This window comes from Rhineura floridana, chromosome 3, assembly GCF_030035675.1.
Source record: "Rhineura floridana isolate rRhiFlo1 chromosome 3, rRhiFlo1.hap2, whole genome shotgun sequence".
Classification (NCBI taxonomy): domain Eukaryota; kingdom Metazoa; phylum Chordata; class Lepidosauria; order Squamata; family Rhineuridae; genus Rhineura; species Rhineura floridana.
The window spans coordinates 206,038,144-206,064,733 of NC_084482.1; the positions used below are offsets into that span (position 1 = coordinate 206,038,144).

A 26,590-nucleotide genomic window follows, 5' to 3' on the forward strand; every position below is an offset into this window, starting at 1 on the left:
TCAGCTAGAGCGTGCGGAGCTCCAGCCCCCCCTCCAGCTGATTGCCCCGCTGGCGCAGTATTGGGAATGCTGAAAAGCGGGGTGCCAAGAAGCAGGGCCCTACTGTATAGGGCTTTGTACACCAAGACTAGAACCTTGAACTTGGCCGGATAGCAAATGGACAGCTAGTGTGGACAGTATTCCAGCCTAGAGGTTACCAGTGTGTGGACTACAGTGGTCAAACTATCCCGGTCCAGAAATGGCCACAGCTGTCTTACTATCCAAAGCTGGTAAAAGGCACTCCTAGCTACTGAGGTCACCTGGGCCTCTAGCGACAAAGATGGATCCAGGAGCACCCCCAGACTACGGACCTGCTCTTACAGAGAGAGTACAACCCCATCCAAAGCAGGCAACTGACCAATTATCTGAACTTAGGAACCACCAACCCAGTGCCTCCGTCTTGCTAGGATTCAAGACTCAGTTTATTGGCCCTCATCCAGCCTACCACTGAGTGCAGGCAGCAGTCCAGGGCTTGCACAGCTTCTCCCAATATTTTGCTGCTATGCTTTCTGCACATATATTTTTATCCTAATAAGGCTACCTCTTATTTAACCAGTGTGTGTTCATTCCAGGGGGAACTGGGCTCTGAATCCAGCACCTTGGCCAATTAGCCACAGACTACCGTATATTTGGATATTTCCCCTAAGATTCCAAGAGAAGGAGTGCACCTTTGCCTCTTGTCTTCCGGAATCTTTGGCAGGTCTATTTCTGGCACTTTGGGTTTCCCCTTGGCCCAGAGTGGGTTACCAGGATAAGGGGTGGTGGCACAGTAAATGTGGATGAATGTTAAGGAATCTTCCTCCCTCCAAAAGGCCAATGTGAAAATTTTGCAAAGAGGCTTAGGCCTGTCTCCTGCTTTGCAGGAGCTAAAGACCAGGGACTCATTGTCAGCTCTTCACTGAGACAACAGTGTCGGTGGGGGTGCAGGCAGGGCTGGAGATTCCTTGGTAATTGCCAGGCCGTAAGTCCTCAGCCGGCAGCTTGGCTATAAATCTGCCAGGCTAGCAAGGAGGAAGCAAGATAAGGGCAGAGACCGTTCAAAGCTTACGTGCCAAGCCAGAAGTCCAGAAGCGAGGTCAGTAGACGTCTGGGTTCAATTTGTTGGATGTTGGATCGGGCACAAGCAGATGCCCAGGATGCAGAACAGAATAGTGACAGGCTAGATCCCAGTTGAATCACTCAGCCAGACAAGACATAGGTTTTAAGAGTCACTTTACTGACATTAGAGGTTTTTAGAATACAGTACAAGCTCTCTCTCTATACAAGTGCTTTTCTCCTTTCTCTTGTCCCCACACCAACTGGCCAGATCTGCCAAGTCTTATAGATAAGGCCAGCTGGTTGCCTTGGATACTTGTCCTTGAGATCTGCACGGACTCTGAGCGTCTTGGCCTTGTAACTCTGCCATGGAAAAAATACTCTCAGGAACCCTTTACTTGCCAACACAATTGCCAAGGGGTCAGTCCAAGATAAGATTCAGGGAAACTAGAAACACACGAAGCCACGCCTGACATTGTAGTCAACAACAAGCTGAACCCAAGGTTTGACTTTTAAGGAGCAGGTTTGTCAGCAGGTGTGAGCCATCAGCATTTTGGCCTCAAGTGGACAGGCCTGCCCCTCTTCTGCCTGACCTTCTGTTGTCTACATTCTGCAGGTGAGGGGGGAGTATCCTGTTCACTGTCTGTGTCTGGCTGCAGGGCTTCAGCTGTGTCTGGGGTGCTCTGCAGCTGAGGGGGAGAAGGAGCTGGGTTCTCAGGAGTTTCCTCCATTTCTCCTTCTGTGTCTGCTGCTTCTGGGTCTGCTGCTGTTACTCCCGAGTCATCCTCGTCTGATGAGTCCTCTGACGGGGCCATGACACTCATTAGGAATTCTACACATGTCTATACTCAGAAGTAAGTCTCTGTATTTAATGGGGCTTATTTCCAGGCAATGGGATACAGAATGGCAGCCTAGGCTTTGGTTTAGGGATGGCATTGGGGGAAAACAGGGTTCTTCTTTAACAGCTGTATGGCAGGCAATAATTCAAGCCTTTTCTTGTAATGAAATACAATTATGGGAACAGCTTCATGACTACTCTCTAATTTTATGTTATGCCAGGCCCTCCATGGCAGCCATTTTGTGACTGGTGCCCCCAGCACTCTCTCAAAATTTGAAACGTGCCCTCTGCTTCAAAAAGGCTGGTGACCCCTGTTCTAGATTCCTATTCATTTTTTAAAAAGTATAGCAGTTTTCAGAGTTAAAAACAATAACAACAAAAGAACTAACTAACATGAGAGCATAAGAAGAACTCTGAAGCTGGATTTGGTAAATTTGATTTAGGGTTAGGCTGTATGCTGATATAAAAAGAATTTTATTATCTTTATATTTTAGAACAGGGGTTCCCAAACGGTGGTCTGTGGACGATTGCTTCATTCAGATGGTTTATAGCATGTCTATGGATTTGCAGTTGGAAATGGGAGACGGCACATCCATCGCGTTAAGTATGTTCCTATTGATTTTTAATTGTATTTTAATTGTTCCTTTTATTTTATTGTAGTACAATTTGAATTCTATGGAATACAATAAAATACAGTATCTAAGAAATAAAAGAAACAATTAAAATACAATTAAAACCATACAGCATATACAGGCATATCCCGCTTAACGTTGCCCGCCTTAACGTTGCCTTGCTATAACGTACATGCTCCATTCGTCCCCATATCCCACTTAACGTTTGCGCGCTTTGCAATAACGTAACTTTATTGGCATGACGCCGCTGCCATCTAGTGGTGATTGCGTGCAGTACAAGTTAAGACAATTGCTTCACTTAAAGTAGATTTTCACTTAAAGTATACGCTCAGGTCCCATCGCATACATTAAATTTTTATTTATTTATTATTTATTTCATTCATTCCATTTCTATACCGCCCTTAGCCTATGGCTCTCTGGGCGGTTCACAGCAAGGAATAAAATACAATACAGTAAAATAAAAATCAGGTAAAATCACTAAAAACATACAGCTTGAGCATTTAACAACTTGGTGTAAAAATTAACTTAACAATAAACATTAAAATGCCTGGGAGAATAAAAAGGTTTTAACCTGGCGCTTTGATGCGAAGTAAGGTGGCTACTGTCACTGAAGCTCTTTCCACACTCGAAGCATCTATGAGGTTTGTCCCCTGTGTGAGTTCTTTGATGCAAAGTAAGGTTGACACTCTGACTGAAGCTCTTTCCATACTCCAAGCATCTATGAGGTTTGCCCCGAGTGAGTTCTTTGATGCAAAGTAAGGTGGTCACTCCGACTGAAGCTCTTTCCACACTTCAAGCATTTATAAGGTTTGTCCCGTGTGAGTTCTTTGATGCAAAGTAAGGGCGCTACTCCACCTGAAGCTCTTTCCACACTCGAAGCATTTATAAGGTTTGTCTCCTGTGTGAGTTCTCTGATGCGAAATAAGTCTGCTACTCCGACTGAAGCTCTTTCCACACTCCAAGCATTGATAAGGTTTGTCTCCTGTGTGACTTCTTTGATGCAAAGTAAGGGTGTCACTCCGACTGAAGCTCTTGCCACACTTGAAGCATTTATAAGGTTTGTCCCGTGTGACTTCTTTGATGCGAAGTAAGGTGGCCACTCTGACTGAAGCTCTTTCCACACTCCAAGCATTTGTAAGGTTTGTCTCCTGTGTGACTTCTTTCATGTGTACTAAAGGCACTACTGTTTTGTATCATATTTAGACTTTACAGGATTGTTTTTATGAAATGCTGTGCACCATTCAAATTTAAGATAAGACTTTTTCTCATTTTCTTTCTTCATGTTACAGGATTGTATGGATTTGTAAAAATATTTAATGAACCCCCCACTTCTGGTAATTTATGGAGGTTTATACACATATAATAAATAAAATTATTAAAATTAAAGAACAACACACAAACACCCTTGTCCATCTGATCTTGGCAGCACAGTTAAGAAATTGAGAGATTGTGAGGCCGTAGTACCTAGTTTTTTAAAAATTTTATGTATTTTTTTATCTACCATGTTTTTTATAAGGTTTTTCACAGATCTAATTTACAAAACAGCACACAGGATTAACAATCCATTCACAGCAATAAAACCAAGGAAATCTAAAAAACATGCTGGCTGGGCCTGATGGGAGCTGGAATCCAACATGAAGGAGGTCCAGAGGTTCCCCACACCTGGCCTAATATATGTGCATAAGCATCCACCCTCGCCAATTTATTGGAGCCCAGAAACACAGGAAGGTGCCTTATCCTGAGTTAGACCATATTGGTCCATCTAGCTTAGTAGTGTCGACACTGACTGGCGGTGGTTCCTTCGGGGTTTTAGGCAGGAGCCCTTTCGCAGCCTTACCCAGAGAGCCTGGGGATTGAACCTGGAACCTTCTGCTTGCAAAGCTGTCCTCCCAAGCTACACAACTCCTCTTCTGAGGAGGATCTGGAGCCCCCAGGAACTGGTGGCACTGAGGAACAGCCCAGCACAATGATTGAGGAGAACTTGGGACACTCAGGAGAGACTAGCAGAGATCCCTCCCTGCAGAAAAGAGGTTCCAGCTTCTGAAATGAAGGCTGAACAACCACTCCAGGAGTGCTGGTGCCTCAAGCAGCAGTCCAAGACCCTCACAGTCAGGGAAAGTGTTCTTTTGCAGACCAGGACTCCTCATGTGGACCTCACGAGGACTTTCTGCAGAAACCTCTATGGGGGTTCAGTGGGGCCCTGGTTCTTGCAGCTCTGGCTTAAAAGCTTTAGGGCAACAGCGGGAGAGCTGCTGAAACAACGCCTTTTCACCCATCCTGTACCTTGCCCTTAGATCCCTGATATGAACGACTGCCTTTGTGTGACCAGACTGAACTGCCTCTTGACCTTGCTGCTTGTGGGCCTTACTGTGGATCCTCATCAGCTTAGGCCTGGTGTAAAAACAGGACAAAAGCAAGTGTCCCCCCCCCTCCTATTTTATCCTCTTAACAGCCCTGTGAGGAAGGTTAGGCTTAGAGACTATGACTGGCCCAAGGTCACTCAATGAGCTTCAGTGGGGTCACCTTATACTCCTCTCCCCTTGGCTATATAACAAAATAACTTTCAATAAAAACATTTTAAAAATCAAGAGGGTAAACTCCTAATGGATGAAATTACGGTAGGGCCCCACTCATATGGCGGGTTACGTTCCAGACCCCCGCTTAAAAGCAAAACCCGCCAAAAAGCAGAACTCATTCAATAGAATGGTGCCTGACACCCGAAAAACCCCGTAAAAGTGGAACAAGCGCCATATGACTGGGGCCTTACTCTAATTGAAAGCCGCCGTATTAGCGGGGCCCTACTGTACCTTGAAAGTAAAATGCTATCCAGTTAAGTTTTTAAATCTGTGAGAATGGCATCCTATAGGACGGGTAGCCAATGTGGTCCCCCCCCCCCCAAGTTGTTGGTCTAGAACTCTACCCCTCTTTTACTGTTAGCCGTGCTGGCTGATGCTGATGGGAGATGAAATCCAACCTCTGGAGGGTACTACATTGGCTACCCCTACTCTAGAGATTTGATTAGGCCAGTGCTATCCCATATGAAAATATTGTGAACAATCAATTAATTCATAATTTAACAATCCCCCCTCAACCAACATATACGCAGTAAAAAAAGTATCTATGATTTCCTTGCATTATGTATTTTCTGATGTGCAATAAGGTTGGAGCGCAGCCTGAAGCTTTTCCCACATTCTGAACATTCGTAAGGTTTTTCTCCTGTGTGGATCCTCAGATGTCCAGTAAGGAGTGTACTCACGCCAAAGGTTTTCCCACATTCAGGGCATTTATATGGTTTCTCTCCTGTGTGGACTCTCTGGTGTCTGCTGAGTTGTTGGCTCACAGTGAAACTTTTTCCGCATTCCATGCATTTATATGGCTTTTCTCCAGTGTGGACTCTCCGATGAGTAATAATCTGTGAACTGTTACAGAAGCGCTTGCCGCAGTCTGGACACTGGTATGGTTTCTCCCCTGTGTGTGATATTTCATGCCTAATCAGGTCTGAACTCACACTGAAGCTTTTCCCACAGTCTGAACATTTAAATGGTCTGTCTCCCGTGTGAATTCTCTGGTGGTTTTTAAGGTGCGAGCTTTGGCGGAATGTCTGTCCGCACTCTGTGCATTTGTATGGTTTTTCCCCTGAATGAGTTCTCTTGTGTTTAATAAGCTGTGAGCTTACACTGAAACTTTTCCCACATTGTTGGCACTGATACGGTTTTTCCCCATTGTGGGTCCTTTCATGCGCTATCAGGTTTGACCTCAACGTGAAGGATTTCCCACAGTCAGAGCACTCATACGGTCTCTCCCCTGTGTGGATTCTCTGATGTGCAATCAGGCCAGTGCTCCGACTGAAGCTCTTTCCACACACACTGCAGGTCCTTTGCTTCTTGCCTTTTGGAGGAATCTGTTGGCTTGTGGATCTGGCAAAATCCTCAGAGGCTTTCTCATTCACACGTTGTTTTGGGCAACTTCCCAAAAGTGGAGAAGTTGTTTTCTTATCTTGACATTGCAAATATCTTCCTTTCTTACATGATTCCACTTGTGTTTGGCCTTTTAGCTGTGGACTATCCTCCTCTTGCCAATTCAGCCAGCAGTCACCTAAAGGAACAAAACACAAGAAGCCTAATGAATGGTCTGCAATGAATTGGTTTTCAGTAGTTTAATAATGATTATATTATTTAGCATTGCTCGATATTATGAGCTTATGATCTTTAAGGTTACAAGCATGAAGAGTCTAAAGAGACCCATAAGCTACCTTAGGGACCACCTTAAATCCCTGCCCGATCACTGAAGTCTTCAGGGGAGACTCTGATAGTGGTTACCCATGGCTCAAACGCATGGCTCATTTCCACCAGGATTAGGGGGCCAATTTTATGGCATTCCCTTCCTGTTGAGGTCAGACCACCCCTCTCCCTGTTGAACTTCCAGGGCCTACTAAAGACTTAAAAAATTCCAGCAGGCATTTTAACTGAATTTTATAATTTTACCTGATTTGTATTTTCATTGTACTGAGCTTTTTTTTTATACCACTTAAGAGATTATAATAATTCAGCAGTATATAAATTGTCTAAATAAATTTAAAAAATGGAAGATAACTAGAAATTATTCAAAGTCCTATCCCAAAACCAACTTAATTCATGTTCAGTTCACTCAGCAATTCTGGGAACTATTTTCAGGTGGCGTTGAGAGATTTTTGAACTAATTTCAGTGAACTTTGTTAAACCGAACTAGTTAATTCTAAGCACTGGCTGCAATAGAATGCTTCTTTCAAGCCTAATTTCAGCAAGAGGGGAACCTGCAGGCGCCAGTGAAAGGCAGTGCAGATGCACATCCAGGCACCACCTGGGCAACCCCTGTTCTAAGAATTGAACAGGCTAGATCAGATCAAGCGCCAGGGACAGGAAGGAGCCTGCATTCAAGGCATCCAAGCACTTCCACCTTACCCAAAGAGGAACGATCTCTGCCATCCTCTTCTTTGAATTCCATTCCCAGGGTCTTCTCTCTGGCATCTGAAGGGCCCCCAGGACTCATAGGCACCACCTGAAACAACCAGGAGGACATAACCCCTGTCAAGGCAGCTACAAAAGACAGGAGGGTGGGTGGGATGGAACAGCATCAGATATGGGTAGGAAGGAAGAGGGCCATGCTGGACTGAAGGGCAGCTCTTTGGCCCTCTTAGCTGAGTTCTGTATGCTCTGCTGGGCTATTTAACTATTGTGCCCCTTGACTTATAAAACTTCCTGCGTCTCAAGAACCAGAGTTCCCATTTCCTATAACTCCATTTCTGTTGCTAACGGCCCAGTTGCCCTCAGTGGCTCACAGTGTCTTTTATCATCTTTGGTTGGTAAGATAGCTACAGCCATTTCTGGATCCAGACAGCCTGTCCACTGTCATCCATGCATTGGTAACCTCCAGGCTGGATTACATCAATGCATTCTATGGGGGGCTGCCTTTCCGGTTGGCCTGGAAGGCGCAGCTAGTGCAAAATGTGGTGGCTCAACTGCTCACTGGGGCAGAATATCACCATCATATTATGCTGCTGCTGAAATAATTGCACTGGCTGCCCAATAGCTACCAGGCCAAGTTCAAGGTGATGGTATTGATGTACAAAGCTGTATACAGCTTGGGATCAGGGTATGTAAAAAAAATCCTACTCACATAACCAACCGGTCACTGTGTTCTACAGCAGAGGGCATCTTGCAGATACCATCTTATCAGGAGGTCTATTCTGCAGGAATCAGGCCTTTAGTGTGGCAGTACCTACCCTTCGGGACTCTCTCCCATTGCTTATCAGACAGGGCACCTTCTCTATTCTCTTTCTGATGCCTGCTAGAGACATTCCTGTTTCAACAGGCCTTCTAAAATCTTTATCCCGGTTGTTATGTCTTGGATTTGAATTGATATGAAGTGTGTTCTGTTGTTGATTTAAACTGTTTTTATATTTAGAATTGCTTTTCTAAAAATAGTTTTTCTATATGCAATTGTTTTTATATGTGTGGCTGTTTTATGTATGTTATTAAATTGTAAATTGCTTTGGGATGCCTCATGGGAAGCAATTCATAAATGAAATGATGATGATGATGATGAAAACAGTAACAGCCCTGCTGGATCAGGCCAAAGGTCCATCTCGTCCAGCATCCTGTTCTCACAGTGAGCAACCTCATACCTCTTGGGAAGCCCACAAACCACTAAACGCAATACATGATCATCACAGACTTTGGATGCCTCAGAGTTCCTGATGGAACGCCTTCCCCGATATGAACCTACCCGTACACTACGTTCAACATCGGAGACCCTCCTCCGGGTGCCTACTCATAGGGAAGCTCGGAGGGTGGTAACCAGAAAAAGGGCCTTCTCAGTGGTGGCCCCCGAATTATGGAACAATCTTCCTGAGGAGATACGCCTGGCGCCAACATTACTATCTTTTCGGTGCCAGGTTAAAACTTTCCTCTTCTCCCAGGCATTTTAGTATGTGTTAAAATTGTTTTAAATTGTTTTTAATTTCTCTCAGAATTTTTAAGAATTTTTTTAAAAAATTGTTTTTAAATTGTTCAAATATGTGATTTTTGTATTGATGTTTGATTGTTGTGAACCGCCCAGAGAGCTTCGGCTATGGGGCGGTATATAAATTTAATAAAATAAAATAAATAAAATAAAATCTTAGGAAGCAATGCTCTCACCTCTTCAGGTTTCTCACCCTCTCGCTGCCTCAAGAGGAAATCCTCAGCCAGGGCCACTGCCTGGGCGCAGGTCTCCGGCCCGCCTTCCCTGACCCAGCTCTGGATCTCTGGTGGCAGGACGGCCAGGAACTGCTCCAGGATGAGCAGCTCCAGGATTTCCTTCTTGGTGTGCCTTTCCGGCTTCAGCCACCGGTGGCAAAGATACCAGAGCTGGCTGCACGCCTCCTGGGGGCCCTCAGCCTCCTGGTAGCGGAACTGCCGGAAGTGCAGCCGCTGCGTCTCCAAGGTGATGGCATCCCTTTCCAAGGGCTCCTCCTTGGCCCTCCAGTGGACTTCCCCAGAGTCCGAGCCCCCACAGGCATCCTCGGGTTCTCTGATAAGGCCTGGACAGAGGCAAGTTGCACTGTTTGTTTTGAGGCAGCAACTGCTATAGTCTGTGCCTTCTGCAGCGGGTGGATAAGTCCTGGAGTTGTCCCACAGGGAAGGCTCTGGCAGTTGTGGGCTGCTCCATCCTGTGTTTGGTGACCGCCCTGCCATTGAGAAACCTGCTTGCCAACCTACCCCTGGATTCTTCCAGGCCCCTTCTGCGATTTGTGTCCTGCTCTGCTTTCCCCCTTCACTTGCTTTCCAGGTTCCGTGCCCTGATTGAACAGAGCCTGGAAGCGGGGACCCAATTATGCCATTTTGGTCCAGTCCATTCCCCCCCCCCCCACTCTCTGTCTCTCTTCTGAAACAGCAGAAGCTTTGTGTTGTTTCTCCTAGGCTCCTAAATCATGTCTTCAGTTATCAGCTGCATTCAGTTCAATGGCTTGATCCTGTGGGGTGTATGGGACGAAGATCCCGTCCTGAATGTAGCGATGATCTCGCAGAGACAAGTGACAGAAGATTCTTCCTGAAAGAAACATTGTTTTTAAAAAAGAGCTTAAGACACATTATTTTTTGGTAAAATACTTGTGTACTGCAGTTTCATTTTTTAAAAAGGCCAACGCTGTTTACAACAAATATATAACTTATTATCTACACAGTAAAAACCTCATGAAAATGTAAGTTCATCAGCTAACTATTACAGAACACAGGAACCTAGGAAGCTGCTGTATACTGAGTCAAACCTTGCTCAGCATTGTCTGCCCTGGCTGGCAGTGGCTCTCTAGGATTTCTCTCCCAACCCTACCTGGAAATGCTTTTGATAAATTTTATTAATTTATTTTATAAAAATATGTATATGCCAGCCATCTTGCGCAACAGCAGGGTAATGCATAACTTTTAAAGCCTTTAAAAGCAGTAAACAACAATCATTAAATTGACTAGCTACTCAGGAAAATATTAGACAAATGCATAGGCCTGTGGGCATAAAAAAAGTCTTCAGGAGGATACCTGAAAATCAGAAGTCAGGCTTCTGCAATAGTGAGGACAACTAACGGTGTTTGTTCAGATGATCTTAGCCATTAGGCTGGGATAACAAGGCTTTTGATGATGACTTTTGATAAAGTGATGGAGAAGGGGGAGCCTGGTTAGGAGCAATGACTGCTCAATGGAACCTCCATGTCCAGGTGCAGTCTACCTTTGCATGAATACCCAGATGCTGAGGCAAAGAGGTCTTCATGTCCTTTTCATGAGCTTCCAGCAACTATATTGCTGGAAAATGGGATGCTGAACTACATGGGAGTTTGGTCAAACCCCGACAAACATTACTTACATTCTCCTACTATATATTTTGACAAGTTGTTTTTCGCTACGAATTTGTCATAAACTTATGGCAACATAACCAAATTTTGCATGATGGTTCCTGAGATAAAGGAGTGGATTTTCCTGTATATTTGGATACAATTTTATTTAATATAATAAATTATATTATACATAATACACAAAGAGAAGGAAACAATGGAAGCCAAAAGTCACAAAACGCAGTTGGTACCGTCTGTGGCATTGCTATGCTAAACTCCAGCATGTGTGCAGTGGGAACAGTAACATTCACAACAGCCATAACTGATGACATAACACAGCTTCCTCAGCATTGCTATGAGCCAGAGAACCCTCATCCCAATTAAGACCTACATGAATAGAATCAAATTTGCTGATGAATTCTAGTTCAGCCATTTCACGTGTGCATCAGGTGAGTGGATTTGGGGGTGGAGGGAAGGTGAGAACCCCAGTGTGCATTATCTGCCTTCCTTGAGGATCAAGATAGTGAAAAAAAAACTTTCTTGGTGACTGGCAAGAGTTTGAACCTACTGAATCAAAGGGGAAGAACAGCAGCTTAGGAGAGCACACAATTCGCATGCAAAATGGGCTCCCACTGGGAGGAAGGGCGGGATATAAATCAAATAATAAATAAATAAATAAGGCTCCAGGTTCAATCGCCGCCATCTCCAGAGAGAGCTGGAAAAAGACTCTCGTGTGAAACCGTGGAGAACCACTTCCAGTCATACCCTCTCGCTGCTCCTAAATTTGAACGATTCCCCTTCTCTGTTTCTCTTGCAATCCTCGCTTTTCCCCCTCTCTGCTTCCATCTTGCGTTCTTTGCACGCCCACCTGAACACACCTTCAACTCACCTCTCTAACCTGCAGCAATGCCCAATTTGCAGCTTAGTTCGCTGGAAGGAAAAGGAAGGGACAGCCTTAGCTGGAGCACCAGCGTCATCTCTATACCTCTCTAGAAACCAGAGCTCTATCGATTTAACCTATTCAGGGACGGTAGACGTCTTCCCAATGGAGTGTAAAAACGTGGGATGGGAAAAAAAAGATCAAAATAGTCCTTTTATAAAAAGGTACACAGGTTGCGTACACACCATATATTTAAAGGGCATTTAAAGCACGTGGTTCCCCCCCAAAGAATCCTGGGAATTGTAGTTTAAGGATGATGGACCTGTAGTTCTATGATTGCCGTGATTCTTTTTTGGGGTGGGGTGTGTGCTTGACATGTATGGTGTGTATACAGCCATAGGCAGCTGCCTTATACTGAGTCAGATCATCGGTCCACCTCAGGACACTGACTGGCAGGAGCTCTCCAGGGCTTCAGGCAGGGGACATTCCTAGCCTTACCTGGAAATGCCAAGGATCAGACTTTCTTGACCTGTTGAGTCTTGCGGCAATTTATATGCAAAATGAAAGGTGGCATATAAGTATTCCAAATACATAAATAAATAGCTAGGTGTGTGGCTGGCTTAGGCTGCAATCTTAGCCATGCCTACTCAGAAGCAAGTGCTATTGAATTCAATGGAGCTTACTCCCAGGTAAGGGGGAATAGGATTGCAGTCTGACACGGCTTTCAAAGGGGATTAGACAAATTCACGAAGGATAAGGCTATCGATGGCTATTGGCCATGATGGCTATGTGCCGTCTCCAGGACCAGAGGCACCGAGCTTCAGAGTATCAGTTGCTGGAAACCACAGGAGGAGAGAGTGCTCTTGATGGGCTTTTGCGTGATCCAGCACAGGGCTCCTCTGATGTTCTTAGCACTAAGAACTCTCTTATAATACTAGAGCCTGGGATCATCCAATGAAGCTGAACGTCTGGTAGATTCTGGACCAGCAACAGGAAGGAGTTCTTCACGCAGTGCATAGTTGAACTATGGTATTTCTTCCCACAAAGTTGGCTGGATTGGCTTTAAAAGAGGATTAGACACATCAATGGAGGATAAGACTATCAACAGATATGCTCTGCCTTCGTGGAGGGGAGGGTGCTCTTGTGCTCAGGAGGGGAGAGTGCTCTTGCACTCAGGTCCTGCTTGTGGGTTTCCCAGAGGCATCTGGTTGGCTACTGTGAGAACAGGATGCTGGACCAGATGAGCCATTGATCTGATCCAGCAGGGTTCTCCTGTTCTTAACACTCCTCTGTCACCGCTTTCGGCCCTGGCCAGCACAAGCTGACAAAGCTTTGGCAGTGGTAGATCGTCTGGCACTTTGTTACCCTCACCCTCAGTGCTGGACCTACCATTAGGCGATGTGAGGCAGCTGCCTTGAGGGGCAGATTCCAGGGAGTGGCAGCAGTCCACCCCCACCATTCCCTCTTGTGTCCGCCCCTTCTAAGTTTGCAAGCAGCCTTCAGTTATGGTGGCAGAAGAGGCTCTTGTGCTATTGCCAGTAGTCAAATAAGAGTCAATTGCCACTCTGGTCAAATTCTGACCATGGAATAGGGAGAGTCGCCATCTTGTCTGTTGCTTCAGGCAGCAAAATGTCTTGGGGTGGATCTGCCCACCCTGCACTTAGGATTCCTCTGTAAGGCTCTGATATTACTTTAAACAGTCATGGTTTGCACCAAAGAATCCTGGGAGGTAGAGTTTGTTCAGGGTGCTGAGAGTTGTTTGAAGATGCCCTATTCCTCTCACAGAGCTACAGTTCCCAGAGCAGTTTAACAGACAGTCCTCTTCTCAAGGAACTCTGAGAACTGTAGCTCTCTGAACAAACTACAACTCCCAGGATTCTTTAGGGGGAAACCTTTTAAAGTGGAATAAATGTATGGTGCGAACGTGGCCTCGAACTCAGGCACATCTAGTGAAGCTGAACATTGGAAGATTCAGGATAGACAAAAGAAAGTACTTCTTCACAAAGCTTGTAGTTCAGCCAAGTAATTTACACCTACAAGGTGTAGTCATGGACACCAAATTGTGTGGCTCTAAAAGAGGATTCATGGTGGATCATAAGGCTATTGATGGCTACTAGACACAACGACCATGTTCTACCTCCACGGTCAGAGGCAGCATGCTTCTGAATGCCAGAAGGGGAGAGTGCTCTTGTGCTCAGGTCCTGCTTTCAGGCTTCCCATTTAGGGTAACTGGTTGGCCACTGTGAGAACAGGGATTGATTGGGAAACAATGCTAAGAGTTGCTGCTCTGCGAGGGGGAACAGGGCTCTCCTACCAACTCTTAGCACCCTTCACAAACGATCTTTCCCAGGATTCTTTAGAGGGGAAACTGTAACTGCTAAAGTGGTATGACACTGTTTTAAATGTATAGTGCAGATGGGGGCCTAAGATGCCACAAGACTGCATGACAGGACTAGGGAAGCCGTTACAGCCTGAAGGGCACATTACCTTCTAGGCAAACTTCCAGGGGCCACATGCCAGCAGCAAAAGTGGGCAGAGCAAGAAATGTAAATGTTTACCTTTGTACAGTAAAGGCTAGTTTTTGCACACATTCGCACACCCCTCTCTACCCTCCATCCTTCCATCCAACTAGGTGGGAACAACAGTTCATGGACATATTCCAGCTAGGGAAAGACATTTGGGATGCGCACTAAGGGGTGTGGCTTGTGGAGAATCCAGAGGGCCACATAGAGAGGTCTAGAGGGCCACATTCCACCTCAAGGCCTGAGGCTTCCCACCCCGGCAATATGATGTGTTGTAGCCAACCCTGCTACCCCTCTGGGTAGTGTCATAGTGTTACCCACTTTTACCCATTCTCTCCCTCCTCCAAAAGGTGGAATGGCAACAATATATTTCAGAAATAAGAAAATTGCAATAGCAACATTTTTACGTAGCCCATCCCAGGCATTTTAATGAACCATTTTAAACCACCAAAGCGCCTCAAGAACGCCAGGTTCTAAAGGGAACCTGTGGCTGCCCTCTAGGTGTTGTTGGAGTCCAAATCCCATCAGCCCCTGCGGCCAGCACAGCCAATGCCCAGGGATGATGGGAGTTGGGTGTCCAGCAACAGCTAGAGAGCAACGGGTTCCCCGCTTATCCAAAAGCATCCCACACGAACCAGATTCACGCTGCACACCAGCAGTCAGATAAAGTTGCAATCCTATGCCCACTTTTGGGGAGGGGGAGGTAAACCCCACTGAAAGTTAAGTTTTCAGTAAACATTTATTGATTTAAAAGGTTTGAGGAGTGCCCTTCTACTGAGAGTCAGCAATTTGGAGCAGCTGGACAATTCAGGTTCTGTCTGCTTGTTTATTCTCCCCCCCCCTGCGATTCCTTCCCTACTTTATTAGCACTAATGCCACCGTGGACATTCCACTGGGAAGCTGCGACTTTATTGCCAGACAATCTATCTCCCTTCCGGAGGCAGAAAACATGTTAGGCCAAAATGATACAAACCATGAGCGGGGATGCTGTGGTCCCAGTTGGTGTCTGTACTGGATTTGAATTGACCATGTAGATATGTTGTTGTGTTTTTACATTTATGATTGGGTTTTTGCTTTCATACATGTGGTTCTTTTGTATATGTTTTTAATTGTATTGTCAGTTGTGCCAGGTTGCCTCATGGGAAATGATTAATATAATAAATAAATAAATAGATGATGATGATGATGTGGCCCTCAGCCCAATTTCATATGGGTGACAAGGAGGGAAAAGGGGCAGCTCCACTCCCCACCTTTGGCTTCAACCTACACACTTTTTATTTCTGGACCCACCCACCTCTAGTAGGTGGCCCCCAACAGATTACCCCCGAGGGAATGTGGCCCTGAACAGAGAAAAAGACTGCCCACTTCTAATCTTCCTCCCATCTGTAAATCCTCAACCCATCTGTCATGGTACAGTGTAAACCGTCCTCCTAGACTTGGGGTGGTGGTATAACTTGCAGCCCTCAGCGTAATTTCAAAGTTCTCTGCAAGCTATCACTTAACATCTCTGGCAAGAACAATCTCCCTTGCTCACCCTCACAGTTAGAAAGACAGAGAGAGAAAAGGGGGTGCCAGAGAGAAAGGGGGGAAGCAGTGGCTGGCCATGTCCTTTTGGCCCTGACACCGTTTGCCACAGGGCCCTTCTCCAAGGCCCTCGACCCACAAAAGGTTGCCCACCCCAGGTCTTGACAGAAAGTGGCAGACAGGAGCCATGGGGAGCTTATTTATGTGGAAGGGAGGGTGAATTGGCTGTCCCTCCTGGGTCTAATTTGGCTACAGGTTGCCAGTTGCTAACTCCTGATCTACAGAGTTTGCCTGGTGGGTGGCTTCCCTCACTGGCAATGCAGGCCAAATGTTAAAAGCACTGAAACTCTTTTGGGCAATATTCTTGCTTTCCTTCTTCCACGGCTCTTCAAACCCTGTTTTGCTGCTGCTGGTCTCCTCTGGGGGACAGAAGAGGGAGCCAGATGTAAGCCATCTAGGCTGCTGCGAAGACCCCTCCCCCTCTGAACTGTATCTAAGCCAGGCTGCTGAGGCTCCTTGCAGTGCAGTAAGTCCTGCACCAACAGCTTATTATTGTGTGTGAACTTTCTTTTTGCTCTGTATTTCTATATGCAAGCCTAGATTGTCTCCTTTGCAATACTGAACTTCTCCTGTGCTTTACAAATAGTTCATTTTTGCGTCCTATTTGAATTTATCAATGTGTTTTGTAAACGGACTTCTCTCCCCCACCACAGTACTTTGTATTTAGATAAGTAAATGTTTGCTGTGAGCTGCTTTGGGCACAGCTCACGGTGGAAAGGCGACACATAAACTCAATCATTCCGTCAATCACAGGCTGTAAACCGCAGGACAAGCCTTCGTTACAGCTCATGGTTAGTCTGGAGAGTGTCAACCCATAAGCCCGGGTTGGGGCAACATCGTACGCCAAACCATTGCTTAGCTCAGCACGCCGGCAAAATGACTGGGAAGAAACAAAGTGGCCGCGATCTCCACTATGGGAGCCAACCTGGCTTGGGCTCAGCATAACTTGTGAACTAGATCGCTGAACATTTCAAGGACCTGTTTCTAAAATTAGCTGAGGCTGGTCAGTGCTTCCCATTTTTTCAATGTACTTCCATGCCTCTCTTAACAGTTATATCAGATCCAAGTCCTCTCCATACACCCCCACGCTTTCTCTGAAATCTGGTCATTCCTTAAGTTGTCCTGGCCGCATGGATTTTCAGGTGCGTGAAGAGCGTTGAGCGCAGCCGGAAGCATTTCCCGCACTCTGAGCATTTGTACGGCTTCTCCCCGGTGTGGATTCTCAAATGTCCGGCAAGGAGGGTGCTCACACCAAAAGTCTTCCCACATTCCAAGCACTGGTACGGCTTCTCTCCTGTGTGGACAGCCTGATGCCGGATGAGCTGCTGGCTCACGGTGAACCCTTTCCCGCACTCCAGGCACTTGTACGGTTTCTCTCCTGTGTGGACTCTCCGATGCGTAATCACCTGCGAGCTGTTACAGAATCGCTTGCCGCAGTCCGGGCACTGGTAGGGCTTCTCCCCGGTGTGGGCTCTCTCATGCCTAATGAGGTCTGAGCTGATGCTGAAGCCCTTCCCGCAATATGAGCATTTAAATGGCTTGACCCCCGTGTGGATCTTCTGGTGGTTTTTAAGGTGTGATCGCTGGCGGAAGCTCTGGCCGCACTCGGCGCACTTGTAGGGCTTCTCCCCCGAGTGAGTTCGCTCGTGTTCGATAAGCTGCGTGGTCACCGGGAAGCTCTTCCCGCACTCCTGGCACTGGTAGGGCTTCTCACCTGTGTGAGTCCTCTGGTGGACGACGAGGGTCGACTTTGACCGGAAGCTCCGCCCACAGTGTGAGCACTTGTACGGCTTCTCCCCCGTGTGGACTCTCTCGTGGGCTAGGAGGCCTGTTCTCCGGCTGAAGCTTTTCCCGCACACGCTGCAGGTTGTTTCCCGCTTGACTTTGGGAGTTTTCTGTTGGTTTGTGGATTTGATGAGGTTGCCAGAGCCTTCTCCATTAGCAACGCTCTCCTCTGGGTTCTTTCCTGCTCTCCTCTCTGATCTGGACTGATTCAAAAGCCTTTCCTCCTTCTCTGTTGCTGGCAGGGGGTGCCTTACTTTCCCCTTTCCCTCTGGCTCCTTTTCCCCTGTGGCAATTTTCAGCTGTGGCTCTTCTGGCTCTGCAATTTTCAGCTGTGGCTCTTCTGGCTCTGCAATTTTCAGCTGTGGCTCTTCTGGCTCTGCAATTTTCAGCTGTGGCTCTTCCATTTCACTCATCCACCCATCACCTGGGAGCACAAACACAAGAGAATTCCATGACAAACTATTTTTTAATAGCGACCTCGTGTCTGGCGTTGCTTGGAAAACCTTAGAAACCAAAATAAAACCCATGCAGTTTTTAAATCAGTGGTTAAAGTCAGTGCACCATCTTGATTCAAAATGGTGTCCAACTGCATCCAAACATAGAACAAAAACCCGCTCCTTGCTCTCAGGAACCACCATTCAAAATCTGGTTAAAATCTTGGTTTTTCTCCCTCTTCCATCATACTAGAACACCCAAACAAAGCCAAATGTTGGAAGATTCAGGATAGGCAAAAGAAAAAACTTCTTCATGCAGTACATAGTTGAACTATGAAATTCGCTCCCACAAGATTAGACAAATTCACAGAGGATAAGGCTATCAATGGCTATTAGCCACAATGCCTATGTTTCCCCCTTCACTGTCTGAGGCTGTATATGCCTCTGAATACCAGCTGCTGGGAATCACAAGTGGGGATAGTAGTGCTGTTGCGCTCAGGTCCTGCTTATGGGCTTCCCATCAGGGCATCTGGGTGGCCACTGTGAAAACAGGATGCTGAATTAGACGGGCCCTTGGCCTGTTCCAACAGCCAGGCTCTTCCGATGTTCTTATCGGCCTCAGCCAGCTTGACTGCCAGGGAAGTCCATCAGGGCCCACTGATGGAGGCGACAGCCTTCTAGACAGCAAACCTGGAGCTAGCCCTTCTGGGGTGAACACCAGACCTCTGATGGCATGCCAGAAATGGTCTCCTTTGGGACGCTATTGCAAAACAAATGTGTTTGTCAACACTGATCATCAGAGCAGGGTGATAATGCCCCCCCAGTCCAATCAATCTGATTCTGGGGAACAGGAGGGTATAACTCATTGCTCCATTGCTGGGGGGTCCAGGGATCTAAGGCTGAGATGGGGAACCTTTTATCACCCTAATATTGGGGTGGGAGGAAAGCACACCTACCCATACAGCGGCCACCCTCCTGCTTGACCTCTGCACCAGGCTGCTCCTCTCCAGTCGCTGAAGGAGCCTGCTCAGTTTCAAGAGAACTGGCTGGCATCTCCTGGTGAACCACCTGAAAAAGGGAAGCAAGGACTGTCGCAATGGGATCAAGTGACAATGTTTCTTTCTTTCCAAAAACCGAGGCTTCTGCTTTTGCTGGGTAACTGATCTGATGTGTGAACTGGACATTGCTTTTTATTCTTCTTAGATTTGTTAGTTGCTTGTTACCTGAAGGTCTCCAAGTGACTTACAATGCTTTTAAAAACACAAATAAATATATTATACCATAAAAACAACAGTAACAACCACTACCACCCCAACAGGCACAGGAACCTTTGGCAGAAGACTAATAACAAACTATATCATTTTAAGTTTATTAAAAGCCTGGGAAAAGAAGCTAAGTCTTTACCTGGTGCCAAAAAGATGTCAATGAAGGAACCGGGCAGACTTTGCTGGGGAGCACATTCCACAGATGTGGAGCCACACCCGAAAAGGCCCTCTCCCTCGTCACCACCTTGTGAGCCTTCGGGACCAGGGCCACATTCACACCATACATTTATTCCACTATTCCACTTCAAACAGTTCTGGCTTCCCCAAAGGAATCCTGGGAAGTGTAGTTTGCAAAGGCTGCTGAGAGCTGTTAGGAGACCCCCATTCCTCTCACAGAACTACAATTCCCAGAGTTCTCCGGGAAGAGGGACAGACTGTTAAACCACTCTGGGAACTGTACTTCTGTGAGGGAAACAGGGGTCTCCGAAAAACTCTTAGCATCCTTCACAAACTAAACTTCCCAGGATTTTTGTTGGAACCCAAGACTGCAAAGAGTGGATTAACAGTGGAATAAATGTATGGTGCGAATTATTGTTATACCTTAAACTGTTTTTTGTTATTTTGGGGCCCCTCCCGACTAGTAAGGCTTTGGTTTTTTGCAGGTGTATCCTGCCACATCTCATTGATGCAGTAACAGTGCATTCATGGTGGATCTACACTGGACCGACCATGCATCATTCTGCTTGGTAAGTTGTTCTGCAATGCGTCCCCAGTGTCACTGCAATACTGCAGGTCTTGGGCTGGAAAAGTTCCTCGCCCCTACTCCAGTTCAACCAAAGTGAGAGTGAAGCCATGGCCATGACTCTTATTTAAGTGGCCCGGATTCCAAGATAACTTCACTGAAGGAAGTTCACGGCAGGAAGGTTTCCAGGCCCCTTCCCCCCCCCCACCGCCCTGCAGTCTTCAGAACATTTTCCAAAACAGAACATTTCACCCCTTCTGCATGCTTCGCAACTTCCCGCAGTCGGTCAAGGCCTCACCTGCTCGCTGCACGTCCCGGATCCCTGTGGCCCCTGCAGAAAGCCCTCGGCCAAGGCCACCGCCCGGGCGCAGGTGTCCGGCCCGCCTCTCTTGACCCAGCTCTGCATTTCCGGGGGCAGGATGTCCAGGAACTGCTCCAGAATCAGGAGCTCCAGGATCCGCTCCTTGGTGTGCCTCTCTGGCTTCAGCCAACGGTGGCAAAGGTACCAGAGGTGGCTGCACACCTCCCGGGGACCCTCGACCGCCCGGTAGTGGAACTGCCGGAAGTGCAGCCGCTGTGCCTCCATGGTGACGGCGTCCCTTTCTGAGGGCTCCTCTTGTAGGTCCACATAGTCCCCCTTGGAGTCCAAGCAGCCATAGGCCGGCTTGGCTTCCCCGCTGTGGCCTGGGAGGAGCTGGGACAGCCATTCTCCACTGGGATCTGCCGCCTTTGTGTCATCGCAGGGGGCTGGAAGCAGCTGTTTTGTGTTGCCCCAACCAGAATGCAGGGCAGGTGGTCCCGTGGGGAGTTCCTCTTTGCTGTTTGGGAGATCTTTGGTTTCGTCCTGGATTTTATGAGGCCTTTCCAAGCTTTCAGCTGAATTCTGATCTTCTGGATCCACGTGAGGCAGAACCACATCCTCCAACACAGACTGGAAGCGGAGGCCCAGGGTTGCCGACACTTCCTGTTCTGCAGCCATTTTGTCGCCCCCCGAAAAAAATATCCCAGCAAGGAAAGATGCCACTGTGTTCAGTCCAGGCTTCCCCTCTCTGATCCTCAGATCTCACTGCAAATATCCGCAAAGTACTCCACCTCGGATCAATGAAACCACATGATCCCGGCAGGGCGGGGGGTGGGGGGAAACTGCTTCAAAATGTGCTGTCTCCCCCAAAGCAGAGGGCCTGCGGTGGCTTCCCAGATGACCAAGAGGAGGACGCTTCTCCCTAAGAGAAGGAAGACAGGAAGGAGAGGCACAGATAAGGCTCAACAAGTGAAACAAACAAACAAAAAACGGCTCGCATCCCAAACTAGTGCTAAAGTTTAACACATGGGTGGGGAACTTCTTTCTCACCCAGGGGCTGCATTTCCTTATGGGTAACCTTCCGGGGGCCATATGGCCAGGGGTGGGCGAGGCCAGAGGGAAAGTGGGTGGGGCTATAGGCAAAAGTGGATGGGCAATTGACTCTTACCTTTGTGTAAGGAGACGACATTCCACACACGCGCACCTTTCCATCCACTAGGCAGGCAAGCAAAAGGCATCATTACAGTTTAAGGACACACAGCAGCCAGTCCAAAGCCCTGAAGGAGGGTGCATGGCGAGGCCAGTGAGGGGATATGGCCTGGGGAGAGTGGGTGTGGCCTTGGAAGAGTCCTGAGGGCCAGATAAGAGAGGCCTAGAGGGCCGCATATGGTCCCCGGGTCTGAGGTTCCCTTCCTCTGGTTTAAAAAGCTGAATCTGAAATGTCAACAATGATTCAGTTTCACTTCAGCTGCACTTGGTAAAGTCAGGGACTCAAGAGGAAAATCTCCTCTCAGGAATAATGAGAGAGACAGCAACTGTTCCTTTAGTGCAGGAGTGAATAATCTTTTATCAGCTGGAGGGCCGCATTTTCTTCTGCGCAACCTTCCAGGGGCCACATGTCAATGGAAGGTGGGGCCAGAGGCAAGAGTGGGAGGAGCAATGAAGGTCACTTTCACCTTTGCACAGTAGACTACTTTCTGCACACGCACCTCTCTCCATCCTGCATCCAAGCAAGCGAGAGCCATTTCAGAGTTCAAAGACACATTACAAAAGGGCAAAAACGCCCCCAGATGGTACAAAGCAGGGGCAGTCAGGGACATGGTCTGGGGATAGTCCCAAGGGCCAGACGTCTTTGAGGGCCCCATTTGGCCTGAAGTTCCCCAGCCCTTCTGTAGTGTCTTATTCCCAACAATCCCAAACAACCTAGAGGTGCTTAGTTTCTCCTTTGAGGTATCTGGCATTTCACTATGAACACAGTTCAGCATCAAGGCTGACACTTTTTTTGAACCCACACACACACACAGGGAGAGAGAGAGAGAGAGAGAGAGAGAGAGAGAGAGAGAGGCATGGCTGCCTTTATCAAAAAACCTGATGCAAAATAATACCTTGCCAAGAAAAACTCTGCCTGCCAAATTTTATGTGTGCCAGGCTGCTGTTAAAAAGACACAGGAGCAGAAAGATGGCAATCCTTAATCACACCCCAGATCAGCTGGCCCCAAATTTTTCTTGGCACCCAGAAGAAGAACTCTGTGAATCTCTCAAGGTTTGCAAGTTAGAATGTCATGAATATAATAATAAATAATAAAAATGATAATAAAATTTTATTTAGCAGACGCCCATCTGTCCGACTGAACGGACACTCTGGGCGACGTACAATATAAAATACAATATAAAATACAATCTGCCCATATACATAATCATCACATTATTAATATCATAACATCTCATCTGAAGACCATCTTACATTAATACAGTGTAAAACCTAACCCACCCCAGAGATCCCATAGGCCTGCCTGAAGAGCCAGGTCTTCAAGGCTCGGCGAAAAGTCAGCAGGGAGGGGGCATGCCGAAGGTCAAAGGGAAGTAAGTTCCAGAGGGTGGGGGCCACGATCGAAAAAGCCCTCTCCCTGGTCCGCACCAACCTAGCTGTCTTAGTCGGTGGGACCAAGAGAAGGTCCTGTGAGGCTGATCTTGTTTGGCGGCATATTTGGTGATACTGGAGGCGCTCCTTCAGATAAACTGGGCCGGAACCGTATAGAGTTTTAAAGGTTAAAACCAACACCTTGAATTGGGCCCGGTATACAACTGGCAACCAGTGTAATTCAATCAACACTGGGGTGATATGCTCGCGGCGGCGGGTCTGCTTTATTAAGCGTGCCGCCGCGTTTTGTACCAGCTGGAGTTTCCGGACCGTCTTCAAGGGTAACCCCACGTAGAGCGCATTACAGTAGTCTAATCGAGAGGAGATCAGGGCATGTATCACTCGTGGGAGCAGATGTATGGGAAGATAGGGTCGCAGCCTCTGTACTAGATGAAGTTGGTACCAAGCTGCCCGGCTCACTGCAGAAACCTGAGCCTCCATAGACAGCTGGGAGTCCAAGATGACCCCGAGACTGCGGACCTGGTCCTTCAGGGGCAAACTCACCCCATTAAGTATCAGGTCAAAATCACCCAACCTTCCCTTGTCCCCCACTAGTAATACCTCAGTCTTATCAGGGTTCAGCTTCAGCCTGTTCTCTCCCATCCATCCACTTACGGACTCCAGACACTTGGACAAGGTATCCACAGCCAACTCTGGTGAAGATTTAAATGAGAGATAGAGCTGCGTGTCATCCGCATATTGGTGACACTGCAGCCCAAAACTCCTGATGATGGCTCCCAGCGGTTTCATATAAATGTTAAATAGCATGGGAGAGAGGATGGAACCCTGTGGCACACCACAGTTGAGGGGCCAAGGGTCTGAAACCTCATCCCCCAACACTACCCGTTGATATCTACCGGAGAGATAGGAACGGAACCACTGTAAAACAGTGCCTCCTATTCCCAGTCCCTCCAGGCGACTCAACAGGATACCGTGGTCGACGGTATCGAAAGCCGCTGAGAGGTCCAGGAGGACGAGGAAGGTATGTTCTCCCCTATCCAACGCCCTCCTCATATCATCCACCAGAGCGACCAAGGCTGTTTCAGAAGACCTCACGTGAGACAGGGTGGTAAGCCAGTGCAGAAGCAACAGGTCCTGTAGGCAAACTGAGGAGAGCTTAAAAGTTATGTCCTGATCAGGGATACTGGCAAGACTCCAGCTTGTTTAGCAACTGTGCAACAGGCAGGAATTCCACAGGTCAAACTAGCCCCACCATTTATTGATTTATTTACAGAACAGAAGAAGAGCCTGCTGGATCAGGGCAGTGGCCCATCTGGTCTAGCATCCTGTTCTCACAGTGGCCAACCAGATGCCCCAATGGGAAGCCCACAAGCAGGACCTGAGTGCAAGAGCACTCTCCCCTCCTGTGGTTTCCAGCAACTGGTATTCAGAAGCATCTACTGCCTCCAACTATGGAAGCAGAGCATAACCATCTTGACTAGTAGCCACTGATCGCCTTAACCTCCATGCATTTGTCTAATCCTCTTTTCAAGCCATCCACGTTGGTGGCCACCACTGCCTCTTGTGGGAGTGAATTCCATAGCGCTGTGTTAATGCACAGACTAGACACATTTTTCTCTGGCTAGTTGGTCACCCTTTTCGAAAAAGGGCAGAGGAGCCCTGCCAAGAAAAAAAAGTGGCATCTTTACCAATTATGCATCTTCAGTACGGATAAAAGGGACCAGAACCTTTAACGAGAAACCAATTAGATTTTTTTAAAAGCCCTGATACCTTTATTTTTGATGACTGATCTGCTTGTTGTGTTCCTTCCCCTCCCGCTCTCATGCATCTGTCGATTTCCCTCCACAAAACACTCTTTTACCCCCAGCCCTACTATTCCTCGCAGCCATGGGGAAAAATTGCAACTTCCTCCCCACCAGGGAGGAAAGGAAGGGAGCCGATCTAACCTCCCCACCTCCACCAAACATTCTGATCCTCTCTAGGATTCAAAGCTCTATTGATTTTAACCCTTAAAGGATCTTTCAAACTAGCATTTTGCTCTAGTAACTGAATGGATAGTCAAATGAGAGACGCTGGATCTCCAGCCTGGTTACAAGACAGGGTCAGGGTCGGGGGTCAGAGCGCCCATCTCCCTGGTCCCAGCTGCATTGGAAGACAGGCAGGTGCACTTGTTACCAGGCATTGTTGTTATGTGCCTTCAGATCGATTTTGACTTATGGCGACCCTATGAATCAGCGACCTCCCACAGCGTCTGTTATAAACCACCCTGTTCAGATCTTGTAATTTCAGGTCTGTGTCTTCCTTGATGGAATCAATCCATCTCTTGTTTGGCCTTCCTCTATTTTTACTCCCTTCTGTTTTTCCCAGCATTATGGTCTTTTCTAGTGAATCGTGTCTTCTCATGATGTGTCCAAAGTATGATAACCTGTTTCATCATTTTAGCTTCTAGTGACAGTTCTGGTTTAATTTGTTCTAACACCCAATTATTTGTCTTTTCGCAGTCCATGATATCCGCAAACCTCTCCTCCAACACCACATTTCAAATGAGTTAATTTTTCTCTTATCTGCTTTTTTCACTGTCCAACTTTCACATCCATACATAGAGATCGGGAATACCATGGTCTGAATGATTCAGTGATACATCTTTGCATTTGAATTCTTTTTCTAGTTCTCTCATAGCTGCCCTCCCCAGTCCTAGCCTTCTTCAGATTTCTTGAATATTGTCTCCATTGTGGTTAACGATTGTGCCGAGGTATTGATAATCCTTGACAAGTTCAATGTCGTTGTCAGCTTTAACGTTACATAAATCTTCTGTTGTCATTACTTTAGTTTTTTTGACGTTCAGCTGTAATCCTGCTTTTTGTGCTTTCCTCTTTAATTTTCGACAGCATCTTTCTCCTACTTCATTTTTATCTCCTAAGCCCCATTTCCCCACAATTTCTAGTTCTTCTTTGTTCCCTACTTTTGGATTCCAGTCCCCCATGATTATCAGAACATCTTGTTTTGCTGTGTGGTCAATTTCTTCCTGTACTTCTGTGTAAAATCTCTCCAATTGCAGACATATGCAGGGCTTAATTTGAACTGGGGCTCAAGCAGTTTCAAACCACAGGGCTGGAGATGTCCAATAACCATTTAAGAGCAGTAGCAACAATATTATGATAAAATGTAACATCTGACCATGTACAGAATGGCTGGAAGCATGTGACATATTATTATTATTTATACAATTTATATCCCACCCTTCCTCCTACGAGAACCCAGAGTGGCAAATTTATTAACAAAACAATTGAACAAGAAAACAAAAAGCATTCTGAAAAGAATTGAAAAGATTCTAAAACACAGTTATAGTTAAAAACAACTTATCAATGGGGTAAAGCCAACATAGTGAGATGAAACCCCCACATACAGGAGAGGAATATTTTCCAAGGATCCACTGTAGAAAGCAGACAAACAAAGTGGGGACGTATCACCTCCATTCTCTGCTTGTGAGTTTCCCACAATGCATCTGGGTAACTACTGCTGGACCAGATGGGACCTTCCTCTGATTCAGCAATGTAAATCTTATGTTTTGTAACTCATTAGATACTGTG

The 26,590-nt window shown here is 46.8% G+C and overlaps 1 protein-coding gene and 1 pseudogene across 1 annotated transcript; both read right to left on the bottom strand.

Annotated features, from left to right (window-relative positions):
* Positions 1-2,865: 2,865 nt before the first annotated feature.
* Positions 2,866-3,741, bottom strand: LOC133381330 (zinc finger protein ZFP2-like; annotated as a pseudogene).
* Positions 3,742-3,762: 21 nt separating this feature from the next.
* On the bottom strand, positions 3,763-24,910 carry LOC133378892 (zinc finger protein 184-like). Its single transcript, XM_061613507.1, has 8 exons — positions 24,771-24,910; positions 20,396-21,320; positions 19,047-19,158; positions 16,999-18,080; positions 11,775-11,815; positions 9,222-9,987; positions 7,485-7,581; positions 3,763-6,639 (listed from the first exon to the last, which is right to left on the bottom strand). Exons 2-8 carry the CDS (start codon positions 21,074-21,076, stop codon positions 5,663-5,665), a joined length of 3,756 nt encoding a protein of 1,251 aa, XP_061469491.1. The 5' UTR covers positions 21,077-21,320; positions 24,771-24,910; the 3' UTR covers positions 3,763-5,662.
* Positions 24,911-26,590: the final 1,680 nt, after the last annotated feature.

What these genes read in the sequence shown, in the direction of transcription:
- LOC133378892 (XM_061613507.1), bottom strand. Translation starts at nt 21,076, where the DNA reads ATGGCTGCAGAACAGGAAGTGTCGGCAACCCTGGGCCTCCGCTTCCAG. An exon ending in GGAGGGTGGCCGCTGTATGG is followed by an intron (nt 18,081 to 19,046) that starts GTAGGTGTGCTT and finishes TTGTGCTCCCAG; the next exon opens with GTGATGGGTGGATGAGTGAA. An exon ending in CATTGCTGCAGGTTAGAGAG is followed by an intron (nt 9,988 to 11,774) that starts GTGAGTTGAAGG and finishes GACATGATTTAG; the next exon opens with GAGCCTAGGAGAAACAACAC.